The sequence below is a fragment of the Netta rufina genome, assembly GCF_964035555.1.
Source record: "Netta rufina genome assembly, chromosome: 3".
Lineage (NCBI taxonomy): Eukaryota > Metazoa > Chordata > Aves > Anseriformes > Anatidae > Netta > Netta rufina.
This window is the reverse complement of record NC_140125.1, coordinates 56,757,686-56,776,460: the sequence shown is the minus strand read 5'-3', so window position 1 is coordinate 56,776,460 and position 18,775 is coordinate 56,757,686. Positions and strand designations below refer to the sequence as shown.

The 18,775-nt window shown below is 40.5% G+C and overlaps 1 protein-coding gene across 4 annotated transcripts in view; it reads right to left on the bottom strand.

Annotated features, from left to right (window-relative positions):
* Window positions 1-18,775, bottom strand: part of ARID1B (AT-rich interaction domain 1B) — a gene marked incomplete at its 5' end in the record, with an annotated part of 322,379 nt that overhangs the window by 7,780 nt on the left and 295,824 nt on the right. For 2 of the 4 annotated variants that reach the window (XM_084284568.1, XM_084284569.1), the window contains 6 exons: window positions 2,403-2,499; window positions 4,088-4,204; window positions 5,204-5,354; window positions 6,930-7,102; window positions 8,349-8,487; window positions 16,440-16,644. In XM_084284568.1, coding sequence (XP_084140694.1) covers window positions 2,403-2,499; window positions 4,088-4,204; window positions 5,204-5,354; window positions 6,930-7,102; window positions 8,349-8,487; window positions 16,440-16,644 — 882 coding nt within the window. The remainder of the gene's footprint in view (window positions 1-2,402; window positions 2,500-4,087; window positions 4,205-5,203; window positions 5,355-6,929; window positions 7,103-8,348; window positions 8,488-16,439; window positions 16,645-18,775) is intronic. The other 2 variants (XM_084284570.1, XM_084284571.1) reach the window with 1 other exon arrangement.

The window sequence follows — 18,775 nt, the reverse complement described above, 5'->3', positions numbered from 1 at the left end:
TGTTACACTGTGGGGGGAGACGAGCTGGTTTTAAATCATACGAGTTTGTTTGGATTTAAGACAGCAGGACAAAAATAAAGATGTTGCAATTTGAGGGGAAAGTGGTAAAGTTTGCAGGGGTCCTTGAATCCTTTGGGAATTTGTTGCACAGTTCAAACCACTCCGAATGCAGCATTTGTATTAAAGGGGCAATTTTTGAATATATGATCTATGGTAAATTCAAAGTTATGGCTCCCCTGGTATCTATATCTACATATAGATAAAATTCAGTATGTATTCAATATGGGTCAGTTAAAACAGCCCTGGGATTCATAAACTCATCTTCCAACTTTGGTGCACATAAAAATGCAACTGCTGCATTGCTCAAAAGTATTTTTTATTTCTTTTTAACTTGCTGTAGAGCTGTCTGGCTGTTTGAGAATAACCTTTTCAGCCTTACATAAGCTACTTGCTGTGGCAAATTCCACGCTTTGGGCCAATTCATACATTGAGAACTGACTTGGTAGTTGCCACATCTAAGAAGGTGTTTGTTTTACCTGAGTGATTCAGAATGCTTAAAGCAGACACTTGGGAATGAAGCACGTGCCTTTATAAAAGCTGTTCAGTGCTCTTGTCTATGTAGTGGCAACTACAGTGGCAAGTACATCCTGCTTTATGCCTAAAGGTAACCAGTGCGGAGGGCAGTGGTGCACCTGATTCCCCCTCCTGTGTAAAGGTTCAGTGGGTTGACCGAGGCTACACAATGTGCCTCTCTCCACTGGGAAAGTGGAATTGTGAGATCTTGCAACAGACAAAAAGACACCAACACCGGTCACCTGCTGTGTAATAACTCTCAGGCTACAAGCATTCATACAGGAATTGAAAAAAGTGGCTCAAAGTGCTTCATTAGCCCCAGGGGTTCATGCTCCAAGCACCTCCTTCCTAGTCATTCCCTAGCCTTCAGGCTGCAGATAAGGCTTTGAAAGGGCCATTTTTCACGTTCTTCTTGAACGCTACAGAGTGAAACTTAGGAAATAGAGTAAGGAAGGGGCAACCTGATTCCCAGCTAAGTGGAAAGGGGGAATCCTCCGGGAGTGGGAGCCCCCTCTGGGAGGGGCCAAGGCCAGGATTCTCGCCCTTCATTCTTCAATGCTTTTTTGCATTCACGCTTGAATGAATGCATTTTGCATTCAAGAGACATTATACAAAGCACATGAACAGCACTAGGGACAGGACCAAATATATATATACACACACACACAAATTTAAGCTGTCTTCTTGCTTAAATGAACATGTAGTTAATATATAACCTACATACGTTAGCATGGAATATCTCAAACTGTTCTGTTATGCATCTTTGCAATTTCCCCATTAAATCATCTCAGCTGCTAGTATATGCTCATTGAAAAGAACAGCACATTACTTTTTTGATGATGCTATTTTAGAGATGTTTGAACCAAAGAGATAGGTAAGAAATTGAACATTTTAAGCCTTTTTAGTACAATGTAACCTAAAAGCTCTTTTTTCTCTTTCCTAAATTTCCTAGTAAAACTCTACCCCAAGCTGAAAAGGACTATTTGGAACTGTCTGAAAACAAGCTTACATTCTGACATTGTATTATACAGAAATGCTTTCTACTTTGGAAGCTAATTTTGATCACCGTAAAACTGGAACTCATAACATGCAAGATGAAACTCTGACCTTGTTGAAGTCAGTGTAGTTTTGCTATTGACTTACAAGAAGGGATTTCACCCACAAAGTAGTAATGATGCATCTTACAAAAACCTTAAATCTGTGTATCATTTGCATTTTCAAAGATTTTACACTGAGAGACTGAAATGTACAAAATGTTTAAGTTATTTTTAACACTAATAACACCTCTCATGTATTGGTAACATATTACTTGAGAGAACACACAGGGAATATACCATCTGATATATATTAAAGATAGGTAATGCACATGACCCACCACAACATTCAAAATAATTGCGAGTACTGCATGATTTACTCTGTTCCGGTTTTCTGTTGGGTTCACTTGGCTGCATGACATAATTTGAGGCCCTTCAACCTGTCAGTCAAGCAGCTTTCCTATTTGTTTCTGAAAGTGAGGCAGCATCACTTTACTAGCCTATGAGTTATACTTTCCCAGTCTGCTGGTTATTAACTTGGGACATTCACTTGATACACATCCAAAGCCACAGAACATCTGTTAAAATTTATGCTCTTTCAGTGTTATGAACATATTCTCCTATAGCTGCATATACACTGCTTATCCATATGGGCTGTGATTCTGACCAGAACTACAGTGCTCCTTTGTGCCAAAAGACATACATTCTATAAACAATGTTTTGAGTGTATACAGAACTTTGGGGTGACATTTATTAAACAAATATTATGAATATAACTGTTTCCCCTTTTCCTACCTGCTGCTGTGGATACATTCCAGGTTGATGTCCTCCATATGGTGGCTGTCCTGAGGGAGGTCCTTGTCCTGGATACTGCTGCCCGTACGGTTCATGCCTAAAATGAAGCATTCAAATCAACACTTAGAGCTGATGGAATTTCCAAGCCACCAGGAAAAGGAAATTGCTCTGATGATCTTGCACGTTGAAGATATTTGGAAACACAGTGAAGGTACAGTGTGGTATGGTCCCGAGCCTAGTGCAGTAAGCTCTGCTGGAGCTGGCAGTCAAAGGAAGGAGGTAAAGCAGATAGAAGGAAGGAGAAGCAATGAATATGCAGCAGAGAGATTTAGGGGTAGCTGTCAGGAACGGAAACAGAGTATGGTCAGCAAAGAGGTAAGACAGGTAGCTACAGTGACGCTGGGAACCAGTTGTAGCAGGACAAGTACTTGATGTATAGCTCAGATGTTGCGAGTCAAGATGCTTGTGTTTAAAGAGTAGATCTCCATGAAGACTATTTCCTGGATTAAAAATGTTATCAACTTAGAGGTATGCAAGTTTGGTATATAATCAATACCTAACTGCTGATTTAAAGTGAAATTCTGTGATTCTAAATTTAGTTGGACCACAGTGACAGAAAGTTAGTATAAATATCATTATATTACAATATGTAACATTTAAACATGTTATCACTGAGTGAAAACAGTACTTTTATGATTTTGCTAAAATTCATTTAATTTTTAATTAAAGCTACATAAATGAAGCATACACACAGGAGGCAGAATTGAGCTGCACTTGGAAACTTACCTGTGGCCCCTTATGACCTCTGAGGGGCACTGCAGTGCAACTGCAGCATTTTTAGCATCTCTGAATGAAATTTAATTTGCTGAAATGAAGTGCTTGGAAAGTATTTAGACTGAAAAATTAACACTGTATTGCAGACCAGTATGTCAGTAATTCCACTCTGTACATTACCAGTAAGAACATAGCTACCATTTGAGTATAATTATGGAAGTAATATATCACAGAGAGTCAGAGAAATAAAGGAAATAAAGAAGACTGGGGAACTTGATGCATTAAAAGATCTCATGGGACATGGCTTTTCCAAAAACACAGAAAATTTACAGTTTTTGTGCGTTGACCAGAGTGAAAGCAATAGCTGCTTAGTATTTCCTAAAATTATCATGTGGATGGAGAGAAAATACCTAATGACAGTTAAAAGAACAATATACCTGATAGGAACTGTCTACACTTGTCAAAGATTTTATGTGCTACACGATAAAAATGTGCAAAGGTACACGTACATTATATACATAAGGAAACATTTTCTAAATGTTAGTTTTGTTAGCCACAGAATAACCACAATCCAAGTGAAGCTGTGGAAGCTTCAGAATTGGTGTCATTTGATGCTGCACTGGAGAACTTGGGGCTATAATAAATGTTCAGTTCAGTGTTGGCAGGGAGATACATAAGACAGTATGTATACTCCTTTTCTAACGTCTATGATGCTATAGCTACACAAAGCCAACTGATTCTCCCAAGCCTCTGTACCCCCAAGAAGCTGAACCAAAGGTAAAAGCCTAAATAAGAATAGAGAAAGCATAAGCAACACCAAGAGGCCGCATATTCTATGTGCTCCCACAGAGGCTGCTAGCACTCATTAGCTGGTTATTGCAGATATTACAAACAGAGAAATCAGTGTTCACCTTTGCTGGCCAGGGTAACGATTAGGAGAGTACATGCTTGGGTCACTGTTTGAAGGCACCATGTTGCTTTGACCAGGTGGTCCCATACTGCCTTCAGGACCCAGCCCATGATCCGACCTAAAAAATGACAAAGGAAACCTCATTCTGTAAAAAGCACTTATTCTCCAAAATTGCCAAGAAAACAAAACACACCCCTTAAAGAAAACATTTGCTTGACTTATCACCTTCCGCTGGAAACTTTAATCTCACTGACTCCCCAGCAATATAACCTGTTGAACATGACAGTTGTGTTAGCCTACACACCCACTACTTCAAACTATGGGTGAAAACTCTACTCCGCTGTTACACTTAAAAGTCCAACACTGCATCACTTTGGCTACCACCAGGAAACAAAAAAGGAAGCTAAAGTACACAATCCAATGAGAATAAAAGTGGGAATATAGCCAGAGCTGCAAAACCTACTGGAATGCTTGATAAAATCCAAACAGTCTCAAACCTCTCTGCTTGCTCTGTAACATTGCTCATTCATCAGTGATTTCACTGTTTTTTTCTTTATTATTATTTTTTCCAAAGGCTTTCCCAGCATAAACAAAAGAGAACCAAATTTATTCTTGCTTACTTCACTGAAAGGCAAACTTACTAGGGTCCTGATGGACACGCTGAAAGACTAGTGCCTCTACAGCTCAGATAACAGACTCCAGAATTTCCAAAGACAATCCACTAACAGACCACAAACCAAACACAGGCTGTTTGTTTTGTTTTTCAAAAAAAGCCCACCAACAACTGTTTAGGTGAAAACATGGCAAGAAGACTAGCTCAAGTGCTACTTTACATCATCACAGCCCAGCCCAGCAGCCAGCTGAAGGCAGCTGCCAAACACACCATTTGCTGATCTGCTGCAGCTTGAGTGACTTCTGAAGTGTAACAATTCCTCTTTATTAGTTCCTGTAAACAGCTAGACACTTGTCACTACCAATGGTTTAACTCCCAGTGATTTAGCAAGATGCTGTAGGAAATACAGGCTGATATGTTCTCTGCAAGATGAGATGGGAAAATGAGAAGGGGAGATGATTGTTTTCATTAATGGGCTTTCCTTTCTCCTAAAGATTAACTCACCTCCTGTCATAGCCACTTCCATAAGAGAACTGCTGTCGCTGGCTCATGCTCATGTTGGACATCGCTCCAGATGGACTCTGGTTATACATATCCTGTATTCCACTGTTGGGCATTTGTCCAGGGGTCATGAAAGGCTCATTGCTTCCAGGCACTGAAACAGTAAAGGAAATTAAATATATTATTCTGGGTGTTTGAAGATATCTTTTTATTAAATGATATATTTTAAAATAATGTTCAGATCCCTAACACTGCCAAGGAGAATTAGCTGGTGTCTGACAAGCTCTCCAGGGCCTGATGAAAACACATGAAGCAGCACCACTACCAAGATGATGGTTATAATATTATATAGGAGCTGCAAACAAAGAAAGTAATCTCATCATATCGAGCTGAACTCAACAGGCACCAAGGCAGCTTCTTCCCTGTGGTCTTTATAGCTGAAGATGAACTTGCTCTTACTCTTTTCACCCCAAACAATGCTAAACATGACCGCAAACATGAACCCTACAAACAGATGAAAGCAAGTCTCATAGTTTGAATTATAAAGCTGTAGGGATTAGGTTCTGCTTTTTCTCATAAAGCACTTATATACCTACATATATCAGAACTTGCTTACTGAAGGAATAAGCCCACTTAATCTCAGATGGATATAACAACTAAAATGAATCTAAGACAGAGAGGACCTTCCCCTTACTCTAACCATCTTGTGCTAGTCTCCACAGTCTAGGAGAAAGGATTTAAAGGAAAGGTTTGAAAAATCACATCAGGCTAACTATCTCTTTTAACATATCTCCTCGATTCATCACATATCAGGCAGTTGGGCTCAATCCTTGTATGTCCCTTTCAACCCTTCCATTCCATTCCATTCCATTCCATTCCATTCCATTCCATTCCATTCCATTCCATTCCATTCTGTAAAATTCTTCCCTTGATTTATGGGCCTCTTCTTCCTATGTCTCTCCTTTGCTCTCTTTGTGATTCCACTTCTTCATTTCATCTCCTCCATCTACTTTTCTCTTTGAAGCCATTGTGAGCCCTGCTTGTGTTCTTTCCTCCCACTTTCCTATATACAAGGTATGCAAGACTGATTCATTTTAAGCACATTTTATAGAATCCACAAATACACCTGTAGGTTAAGTGCCCAAAAGGATAAGAGTCAAGTTTGACATTAATTTTAATTTTTGCTTCCTAAAAAATGAACAACCTTTGAGCATGTTTATCACTTTTTTTCAAGGGTTGTCTAAGGGAGAAAAAAACTAGCTTTCCTATTCTGAAAAATATGTAAACAGACAGACAACATAAGGAGACTTGCTCAGTTCCACACAGTGAATTTCCAGTTCAGCCCTACTACAACCAGGCCTGTTGCTTCAGAGTTTCATATTCTAACAATGAAGTCCAGGATCTGATTTGCAGAGTAGCTAACCACCTTCAAGAAGCATACTGCATTGCATAAAATCTTACCCTAGGAATTTATGCCATCGTTCCTGAAATGTGTTCCTAGAAACAGTTTCAGGAAACAGTTAAGTTCCTCTAAAATACACAATATGACTCTGAGAGGGGGAAATATGATCAGAGCAGAATGAAACACAATTGCACTGCATATCTCTTTTTGCTATAAGCATGCCATTTTGCCAGTGTTAGAATCAGCAAAGTGTGCAGCTCATTCTGACGACTAGAATACCGTGATTAAATCGATGTAAGAACACTTAAACTCCCACAAAGAAAATACCTTTTCTCATTCCACCGAAAGGATCTTTATTCGGCTCATATGGCATCCTTCCCATCATATCTGGCATGTTTATTCCCTGCTGGTATGGTGCATTTGGCGTCATGGAGTTTCGCTTCGGGAATGCTGAATCACTTACATCAGAAAAGGGATCGTGCACACTAACTGCGCTGTTTCTAGAAGAGGAGAAAAAAGAGGCATTTACATCACCATATATTTGTAAGAACTGTGAAAACAGACTGGACTATAATATGCCTAGTCCATGACGCTGTCTTCAGCAGTGCAGCACATACCTGAGGAAGATGCAAACAACTTTCACCATCATTAAAAAATCTACCCATTTTTTTCCCCACGCTTATCTGACTACTTACATTAAAGACCAGTGTTTTTCATCTAATTCAACTGCGCATGTTCCTATTAGTCATGTAGAAGTCTAAACTTTTCTGAAATTTCACTAAGCTGTTGTCCTCACAAGCACAGGTTAATTATATGCTGTGTAAAAATAGTATTACTGTTGATCAGTTTCAAATTTACCAATTGAAAGGTAATGACTGTAAGGTTACCAATTTACCATTCCCTTGCTCTCCTACTAAAGACTAAACAGCTACATTTGATTTACCTCCCAAATACCATTTCCTGTTATATGCAGAGGCACTAACTTTTATGGCTGCAGCCAGCTTTATTCTGAAGCCCTTACAAATTTGGCTTGGAAAATGGATTTTCACTATTAACTAGCAGATTTATTCTTAATGCAAAAGAAAATGTTTTTCACAGTGGAAGAAAACTCAGCCTGAATTACAGATGATTAAGAAATTTCTGGTTATCCTTTCCGAGCTATTGGAGATGAAGAAAAAAGAATCTATGTATGTTAAGTTCTGAATGATTCTGTAAATAGTTCAAAGCTCAGGTTCCTGCTGAAGTCAACGAGAACTTTTTTTTGCTGGACGTCAGTGGGCTAAGGATTCTTTATGAATGGAGAGAAGACTTCAGATCAAGCTGGCCTGAATGGCTTATAGGATAGACAACTGAAAGGGATCTCTCTGTCCATCCAGCTGAATACTCTGCTACCTCACTGTTATTGTAATACTTATTTGAAAATTGGACCTGTATACCCAAGAAGCAAGGCTGTGGTTCTGAGCTGGTGCTGCTGGGTTCCACATTCCTCCCCACTCTTGACATATTCACATTCTCTCCTTTGCACTGGTGCTTGTTTGATTTTTCTCTGATGTTTAGAAAGCTAATGCAGCTCCTACTCCTTCCTCCCTTTCCCAATCTCCTCTCCAAAGAGAGATGATTTTCTGCCACTTCTAAGGCTGGACTGGTTCAACACAGAATCAAATGAGTTCCTGAGCAGATGGGAAAAGGCTTAAACTGTTGTAGAACTACAGCGTAAGAGAAAATGAAGCAAAGCTCTTCTCATACCTGCCACCCTGCATAGGTGTCATCTGTCCATGAGGTGTTGATGCTGGTGTTGGGGGCTTCAAATCGCCTGGCACTTCTGTCATGGAATTACTACCAGTAGACTGTGGAGTCTGTGGACCTTGCAAGGAACCAGAATTAGCTGGGGGATGAAAGAAAAAAGGAAATATTAAAAGGTAGAAGCCAAATTACTGTGGAAATAATAATCATCAGTGAGAGAAACTGGTTCTTTCCCCCATGAGCCTGCTTATACCATGCATCTCAATACTTTATAACTTCCACAGATCCTCTGAGATCAAGATGTGCTGTGCAATAATAGCCATCATCTTTCCTAGAACCATGAATTAAATCTGATGCCTGAAGCAACATGAATAGAAATCATCTAGATGAAGGATCATTTAAAACAGAGGTCAGAGATACAGACTTAATTGTCTATAGTTTACAACAGAGTAAATGAAAGGTTGTTCTTTGGCACAGCTTCTTTATATAATCACTATCACAACACAGACATTCATAAGGCAAATTTCAGCCAGAAGCTTCTCCTACAAATTTAAACTGCTGTATTAATATAAGAACATAATTTCATTTACTACTAGAAGGCAGACATTTCTGAGGTGAAACATGGCAAATGGTTGGTGGCATGCTGCAACTCTGTGTCAGTTTTGAGACAGCGTGGCAAAAGATTGTGTTCCAGAAATGCAAAAGACAATCTGGGATAAGCAGAAAGCAACCACTGGAAGTAGAATACGAACAGGAGCTGTGGCACACATTCCTATTAAAATCGTAAAAGTAGCAAAATACAACTTAACAAAATGTAGCTAGGATCACCTCAGAGCACGTGTAACAAGACCAGGTCAGTTCTGCAAAGCCACCTATTTCACCTGCGAAAACTTTTAGGTTGAGGTCTCAGAGAGTAGTAGTGTACCTGCACTACTGTCCTCCTCAACCATGGTGAATACCTATAATCCTGATGTGACAACGAGTGGAGAAATCATGGACTGTTCTATTCCAACAGCAAAAAGAGCATTAAATGAATACATCACATAAGCTAATGGTAAAACACGTTCAGACCAGTCTTTTAAAGTACACACTTGAAATTACTCTTTTTGTATGAATACTGAGCGGATTATCCCCCCCACTCCAAATATTTGATGTGGTATTTTTCTGATTTAGAAGGCAGTAGAAGGGTATCATTAACAGTGTCTAAACCTTGGATCAGACTGGCCTTGTCTGCTTGTTTGGTGCTCGTAGCAGGAATTCATCCCGAGAAGTTGTAGGGTCAAGTCTATGGATGCAATTTTCAAAAAGAAAAAATCACAGACCTAATAGACTTAGAAAGACATGGCTTTGACTTGAGAGGTCTTTTTTTTTCTTTTCTTTTTTCTTTTCTTATGAACTGTCACGTAAGCATTTTATAGTGCCTGACTATCTACGTTCAACAGCCAATTAACAAAACTTTATAAATTACTGTTAGAGGAAAAATTGCAAGAAGCAGTATGGGCTTTTCTTCTGCATGTGAAAAAGAGAGTAGTTTATAATTGACTCAGACTCCTAGAACACTCATCATCTTGACAGGCAGAGCTTGTTTTTAACTGAAGAACACCCTTTTTATGTGTTTCATTTATATCTGTAACACATGTTCCACTATCTGGAAATCAGTCTCAGTAACAAGTGCATATGTAAAATGCACATTTTGTAGACCATGTTGTTCCTGTCCTCAACTTTCTAAGGCATGTTTGGATTGCGCTCACATAGAAATGACGTTCAAAAAAAGTTCAAGAAAAGCTCTCTGATTGCATTAGTACAGTAACAACAACATTTGCGACAATTCAGGCTACAGTTGACTGAAGGCTTTAGTGCTATAACGAAACAAATCCATGAAATAATAAAGAAAATCTTCATGTTCACATAAAATGAACCCTTTGTATATATGACCCCCTGAGTAACACAGGACCATTCTCTTGTCCTTTTGTATTTCAAGGCCTATTCTGCTTTAAACATAGTTCTAGATTACTTCTAAAAAGCTCAAAGGCATTTCTGAGTTGTCACACACCATCTTGTCATATTAGAGCTATGTAAGCAAATATCTTAGTTTATCCATACACGTACTGTAAAACATGATATTGCTTCACCCTGCACATTTCTCTTATGAGTGGCTCTTATGCAGCAATTAAGTTCTTCCTTATTCTACCTGAGCAAAAACTGAATTCATATCTAAAGTAAACCCAAATAAAACAAGCAAAATATTCGTTCATTATTTATGGGCTGCTTGAATACATCGTATCTTTATTAGGAATAACGTGGTTTTTAGAAACCTCTTCAAGGAAAGATTCAAAAACAGAAAGATGTCCAACAGAGAACCTGCAAGTTAAATTTCTGTCTGCTGGGTGGTAGTTATAGTTATTGGCCCTGACCCTGACCCCCTGCTAAACAACTGTTTATAAATATCTGAAAAATGGAAGGTAAATACTATTACAAGAAGTGCCAAGTTTCTGGTATTGCTTTGTGAACGTGCTTTGCCCTAGGTCCCTGCTGGGTAAGGCACACTTACCCCAGACTAGGGCCTGCAATGGTTTCAACCTCTGGATCAGGTCATCAGCTAACAAGACGAGCCCAAGAGTGGGTATGACCTACATTCTTTAAGTGACGTAACTCTTTCTTGTAGGATGTGATTTTCAGTTTCTTAAACATTTACCATGCTTCAGACAATCACAAGGAAGTTATCCAGATGGATCTTCCCCTCAAGCTATTTTTTTTGCTTGCTCCTGTAGAAATTTCATGTGCAATACTGGGCATATGAGTGAAATTATTTTTTTTTCACAAGAGGTTCTTAGATGTGTGGTCCTTTCCTCAGAGAGTCTCTTTAGAGATGTTGATTTGTGGCTAGGCAGAACACAATAAAGCAACAGGTGAGATCATGTAAAGGGTGATACATGGCAAAACTTAGAAAACTGGCACCCAGAATGAGCTGATATTCATGATGTAAATTTTTTTGGTGGCTCAGCTCTTCATCTGTAGAACAGGAATCATACTCCTTTTCCTCTCAGACGGATATTGCAAAGGTTGATCGATGCTTTTAAAGCCCTCAAATACAATTAAAATGAGGACCAAAAGAAAAAAAAACAAACAAACAAGGAGTAAAGTTATAATTCTCTGTTTGAGGCTGTCTGAAAACTGTGGTACAGTTATTGAAAGGTGAGGGTAACACAAAATACTGAATAGCTTCTCATTTGTTGAACATTTGTTTATTTTGTGCACTGAATGACACAGACATTTCACAGAAAAAATATCAGTGTGACCGCATGATTAAGAGTGTATTGAACTGTAGATGCACAAGGAAACATAATTAAGGTTACAAAGACTATATCTCACTTTTGACATTTCTTAACATTTGAGCACTAGGCTTTGCAACAAAAAGATATGCTTTGACCAGTTTTTGGATATAGTATGTGCACACACTAAATGCAGATTACTTATGTTCCCTCACACATACTAATACATTTCACACACATTGCTATTAGCAATGTTTTCTAGTTTTCAAGGATATGGAAACAACACTCTACTTTGTAAGAAAGCGACATATTCCTTTCTTCATGTTTTACCTTAGATTTTACATTTGTTAATCTATTCTCTGAATTCCTTATATCTATTCTTGCAGGTATTTTATTATGCTAGCCGTTTCGTTTTGATCGTGGACATCCTGAAACAGAAGCCCTATCTTTTAAAGTGCTTTCTAAGCTTCAGTACTAAGCAAAGAATGAATAAGGAAGACAAACACTAATGTTCTTTTAGAATAGGTAATCTCTGTGTACATGACTGCAGCTGACTTGTGGACGTCCAGGAAAAAAACCTATGTATACATAGCTAATGAATTCTTCATCTCACGTCCATGTCTAAGTGATGCTTCTCTCTCAAGTGTCATAGCAGATCTGTAAGAGTATGCTTTTAGGAATTTAAAATCCATCCAAAAGGAAATAAAAGGAGCATTTCTGTTAGTGAGAAGTGAAGTCCTACAAACTCTTCCCGCAGTTCACTCAACGGCAGCACAGAATTGCAGGACTGCCACAGCTTTTTCCTTGCAAAGCCTGAATGGCAGCACGGGCTGCTTTCAGGAAAGACCCTTGATTTACCAGAAAGACGCAGTTAAAAAAATAAATATATAAAAAAGATTTCTCTTGCCAGCAATTTTTTCCCTCCAGGAAAAAAAAAAAAAGAATTCAACCTCTTGAAACACCATTAATAGGAGGCCTGACGCGCTCTCTAGGATATCCCTACCTTTTGCCAGAAGCTACAAATGTATACTCTAAAGTAAACAATGGGAAGGTTACTGAAGGTTAAGCACATTCGCATACTTCAGAGCGAGCAGCCAGCCGCCACGCTGGGAAGATAATTCACACAGCACGAGCCCCGTGCCCCAGTTTGGCCGGGCTGGGGGCCGCTGGCTGCGGCTGGGCCCCCCCGGCGGGGCGTGGGGGCACCTCTGCCTGCCCCCATGTCCTCCGATCCCTCGCCCATCTGTCTTCCATGGGGATTCCTCGGCTGGCCTGGTGGCACGCTGCGTGGCATCACCTGCCCGCTAATAACAGCAGGGCGGTCGGCCACCCGCCGCCGAAGAGGGATGGGTTTGGTTCCGGGGGCACTCACTGAAGGGCTGCGTCGCGCCGCGTCCCCCCCGCTGTCCCTCTCCCCAGGGCCTGCTTCTCCGCTGCCAGGGAATCTTTCAGTTCAGGACTTGCCACTGGATTTGTCCATTTGGGTCAAAACTATCAAATGTTCATGATGGGAAGCGCATTTTGTCTTTGTACCCACTTCTGGAAAGTACTGGAGCCCCAGAAGGATGCTTACGAAGGCCTACGGTGCCTTTCTCTCCAAAGGAATGCCTGCACAGCAAAATAACACCCAACAGTTGGCATGGACCTTGGCACAGACACAACAGCCAGGACACAGGGCCAGCAGGAGTCCTCTAATAGCTAGCCTGGCATTAGGCATCTGCTGGTGGTGTCCACCACGGTGGTACTACCTCACCCCGACAGACCCAAAGCGTGATATCAAGGTCTCAGCCTACCACAAGCACATCTCCAGCTTGCACAGCCTCGGAGCAGTGCAAGACACACTGCAAGACCTTCAGGCCCCCACCTCTGCCTGGCAGTTTTCTGAAAGGACAGAAGAGGATCCAACAGTACTATGGAGCCAGGACGTTTATTACAATAGGCAGCTAATCCTATCACTACTGCCTTGGGTACAGTGCAAACGCTGGCTACTCCGACTCCCTTTTTCAACTTCATATAATTGCTGACACTACCCTGAATTGCACTGTACACAGCACTAAACTATTCTCTCCTTTACATATCATTACCTTATTAGAGTTAATGATGTAAAAACCAAAAGTGATGGGAATTCCCAAATACAAGCAAATGGACTAACACACGAACCCACACTGCTGCATCGCAGTCCCCCAGATTTGCCTTGCACATCACAACCTTTTCCCGACCAGGTTCTTCCGCTGGGCTCTGCTTCCTATGGTTTTTGTACTGCTTCTCATGGACAAAGTACAACACCCCCTCTCTGAGACAAATCCCCCTGCTTTTTTTATCAAATTACCCAAGCACTAATGCTGCCAACTACTTCTATGCAAATGGTGTCTGCTTCAAAGTGGTTCTGCCTGCACTGAGCTAACTGCACAACAGAGGCTAATGGTTAAAAGGAGGACCTTACGAGGCTGCTGTTCCATGTTGTACCGGGCTCCTGCTCCCTCTGAATGCCAAAGAGTAACAGATTATCTAAAGTACATCCACAACTCTACTTCTTTTGTGCAGTTAAAATGTTAATGTTGGTATAAACCAAAGAAAAAGGAGTGAGAAAAAAAAAGCTGACTATTAAAAAGAACAGGCTTGCACTCTGCAGCATCTATACCTCAGCGGGATTTCATGTACTAAAGCTGATACACACTGGGAAAGCCTTTCTGCGTACAGAAGTGCAGTCCATTCAGTGACACGAGTTCTTTTCTAGCCAACAAAACAAACCTTGAGATCTTTGCTTGCTTCCCCCTCTTCCAGTCTCTATGTCCTGCTGTGTTTTTATCTTAGAAAAATAGTTTCAGTTCTCCTCATAGGCAGCTTCCTTGAATGTTATGATAAATTTAAACTTGGACTTTATCATTTTAATCTGTGGCATCGTGATACAAAAGGACGCTGTAAAAATGGTACGTCTGGTGTTTCTGTTCCTTTGTTTCCAGTCTACGTATTTAAATAAGGATTCTTCATCTCAAAGTTCAACCGATTCACGGGAATTGTCCCCGAACAAACTGCTGAGCGCAGTGTTGGAGGGGGACGGGCAAGGGAGGAGACAGCAAAGCATAATACCCTTTCATTTTTAGTACTGCTTCTTAGTTTTAGAAAGAGATTAATTTCCTCCTGACACTCCTTAGCAAGTCTAAACAGTTTCACTCCCCTTACCAGCCTTCTTGGGAATGAGAGGCAAATGCAACATCTTATAATTTTTGCAGTGGGGCACACTCTGGACTTGCTATGCTCATTTCAGACTGATAAACATTTGGACTATAGGCTTTACCTCTTGTACTACGTGTTTTTCTTCACATTCTGAAATTACCTTGCAAAGTCATCTAGTTATCTTCTATATTAAATTATCAACACTGAGGTACCTGATAACTGTAGGTATTAATGAGAAAGTGGAACTATTACACTTTAATTTTTAATTTTTATTACACTATTAAGTATTACACAAGGAGACGTATCTAGGAGTGTTTAACACTAAACACTGCCCCAAATCCTTAAACCAAATACATCATGCTGAAAAAGATTTAAGCTTTATTGCCTTATCTTCTTCTGTAGTGACAAAGCACTATCATATGAAATGATCTTGTAAAGGCCAGAACTGTGTTATATGATGATAAAGGTTTTTGCAAATTTTGTGGTATCCATGATAGGAGTTTTCCAACTGGGGCGATACAGCCAGCAAAATACCTCAAGAGCTTGCTGGGTCCCCCACTCTCCACCTCCCATTTTCAGCCAGTGAACCGAAATAACAGAAATTAAGTCATTAAATACTTTTCCAATATTGCCTTCTAACATACGGAACTGCTATCAACATTGCAGAATTATGTTCTCTTGGCAATAACAGAAGGCGGTCTACCTAGCAGTAAATGTGAAAGCTGGTATTAGCAAAATTATTTTGTTGCTCAGAAAAGTCTAATAACCAGCAAATCACAGGAAAATTTTTCAGAAGCCAACTTAATAGACTAATACTTACAACACCTTTTCCTATATACTTAAAATGTCACTGCTAAAGAATTTTCCTGTGTTGAATATCAATCATGACTATCAAATCTTGCAAGTCTCAAGTTAAATTCATTTAGAAAGAAACCACACTGTACACGCAAAAAGAATGGCCCAAATCAATCAATTCACGTTCTGATTTTTCAGAGAAGATAAAAATGGTGATGCTAACAACTTATCTGACATGCAGGATTAACAACAACAGAATAGACAGCGTGCCTCCAGACTACAATGTCTGGCCGTGGGGATACACCATACTCTCAGCTCCCTCCATCTGCCACACATTCAAGGCGAGCCACATCAGAGCAACCATCTGAGATCCACTCATTAGCCCAGCATCTGCCATCCTGCCTCCAACTGAAGTTTTACCGAGCAACAGCCACGCTGAAAATGCAGCTTCAGAGCCACAGCAAGGAAGGTGCAGGCAGGAGGGCCTCATCTTTAGATAAATGGAAACTCCTCCTGGGGCTGGCTGCCTCGTGTCTTACAGCACGAGCATGTCCCCGCAGAATGCTATTGTTTTTCCTGGAACAGCTTAACTCTTTGAATCTTAGACATATGATGGTACATGCACCTTGAGCAAAGACTAGATACATAACCGTGGATGGCTCCTCAGAGTTAAATCTGACTCAACTCAGGAGCCGGTTCAAGTTGGAAAACAAGATGCCAACAACATATTTATCCTCGCAGTTTGTCTAATATTAGCAAGACATGCTTCTAAATATAAAAACTGCAACCTAGTGAATATCTTGCGCATTTAAAAATGGTTGTGTAAGAGGCTGCAGTTTTTCCTACTTACCAGGAGATGGCGGCTGAATCTTAGGTTGTTTCTTGGTATCTCCGGTGCTGAAGACTTCTGGAGGGGGCTCCTCCCCTCGCTCGATCTTGCACTCGAAGGCAAACAGGTACTGAATGTATTGTTTTTTCAGGGAGCTGGCTGCACTGCTCGAAGTGCCAACGTTCAATGTTGTTGCCAGCTCACGCCACTTCTTGTTTTTATTAACCTAGCACAAGAAATGGCAGAATCATTGGTTTGCAGCAGACTGGTTTGTTTAAAAGTCAGGAGACAAAAGAAAAAAAAAAAGTACTTAATGTCTTGGTTTACTTTTTTTTTTTATTATTATTATTTTCCTCTTCTAACTAATGCTCATTACTCCCACACGAAGTAATGCATAGACAGCATTTACAGTTATAAAACCATTAAGGAACCTGCTGATAGCTACATAAAAAGCTTTGCTTGTTGAGAGTCTTCTGCATGGTGCATCTTTTAAATGCCTTGCACTCTTCCAGGGCCTGTGCTCTTCAGTTAGCAATTTATCTCCCAGCAAATGCACGCTCACTCTTGCTCTGACACCCACCCACACCCACCCCATTCTAATTAAAAAGCAGCTTCTAAAAACTAATTTAAAAAGCAATAACAGCGCTATTCTGCAATTTAAGTGTTTGAGCACCGATATGAAAAATATTTTTTCTCTCCAAACTAGCCACCAGCTGCCAGACAGTTTAGCCTGTAATTCCTGGCTCGAGTCCTTTCACTTTAGGGCATCTTGCAGGGACAGATCAATGATCCTTTAGCTAGATGAGAGGCAGAGTGAAGTGAGGCCCCTTCATTAATTAAGGCAGACTTCAAACACGCAGGACTAGCCCGGCAGTACCCTGTATTACATTGCTGACTGCACAGCTCCACTGCGAGCCTTGTTTGCAGTGCAAGGCTGAGAATATCCGAAGAATCTGTTCCTGAGTTCTTCAAACACAGCTGATCTGCAGTAACAGCTCAGTTCATTTGTCATCCTGGATGATGCCACTGGCTCACTCAGCTGTACCAGTCATAGCAGAGTATTTTGCTGTAACACCTGATGCCCCAAAGTTCATTCAGCCAGTTGTGCAATTGCTAGGTATGATCCTAGGAGGGGAGACAGCACTGAAATAAAAGGGCTATGAACATCTGAGCATCTGGGCTGATGCTGGGGAAGAATCCTGATTCTTGCATGCCACGATACCTTGTACTTGCCCTGAGGCCTTGTACTTGCCCTGAGGCCTGAGATTTTCTGATTCCAGCTTTACTTTTCTAGTTACAATGGTTATCATTAGCCATACTGTTCTCGTGCCTTTATGCCAGCAGAAGAAATGTTTCTTACATTTCTCTCTGTGTTTAATAACATCATAATTGCTGCCAGTCAGCGAAGATATTTTGGGGATAGCATTAATAGTAGGCAGGTTGGCATGGCTGTATGAAGTGTTTTTATTTCTCTGGTAGATCCTGCAGGAACTCAGGAGTTAAAGGAGAAGAGATTTTCATAAACTGCCCCTGCTGAGGCCTGAAATCCAGTTACACAGCCCTTTGTGCCTACTGACTTACAGCTAAGTGGTACGTAATGAACACATTGTATAATGCAAACAGGAACATTCATGCCTAAATGCCCACTGTACTGGCATTTAAAAGAAGACTGCCAGCAGCTGGTCTGTTCATGTTGGGACCCCATCAGCTGCACGTATTCAGAGAACATGTACTGCTGCTGCTCAGCTACGTTCCCTGTCACTTTCTGGGCAGAATCAGGAGATGCAGAGCGTAGCAGCTGGAGCAACAACTTTTTAGAAGAACATCACTCGGATGCATTTAAATAAATCTCATCAAGCAAAGCACTTTGCCTCTCAGTAGGCCCGAACAGATAAACACGGTGATCATTCATGTGGGCATACCAGCAAAAACAGAAGCCTTTACTTTCAATGTCAATTCTTATCAGTACTGAAGCACACAAATTTGTAACTCAAGATCCTTCAAAAATCAGGCTAAGTGAACAGCATCTATTCTTTGGCAATGCATAATGTCTATCATTGCAAATTAACACTGAGTGTCTCAAAATAAAATACATTTCCATGTGATAAGCAAACATTAACAATTCTCCAGAACATCCCATGTGTCCCCCTTGCTTTATTTTTGATACCGAGTCAGGCTACGGGCGCAATCTCGCGGTACGAGGCAGAGCAGCTGCATGATACGATTTACCTGTAATAAAGTTTCTGAGCTAAAAGTAATCAAATCTTTATGATGCTGGGGGGCATGAGCTGATCACTAAAAATGTCAGGATACCATCTCTTACCCATATATAGCATTTAACAACTGGCAAGGTGAAC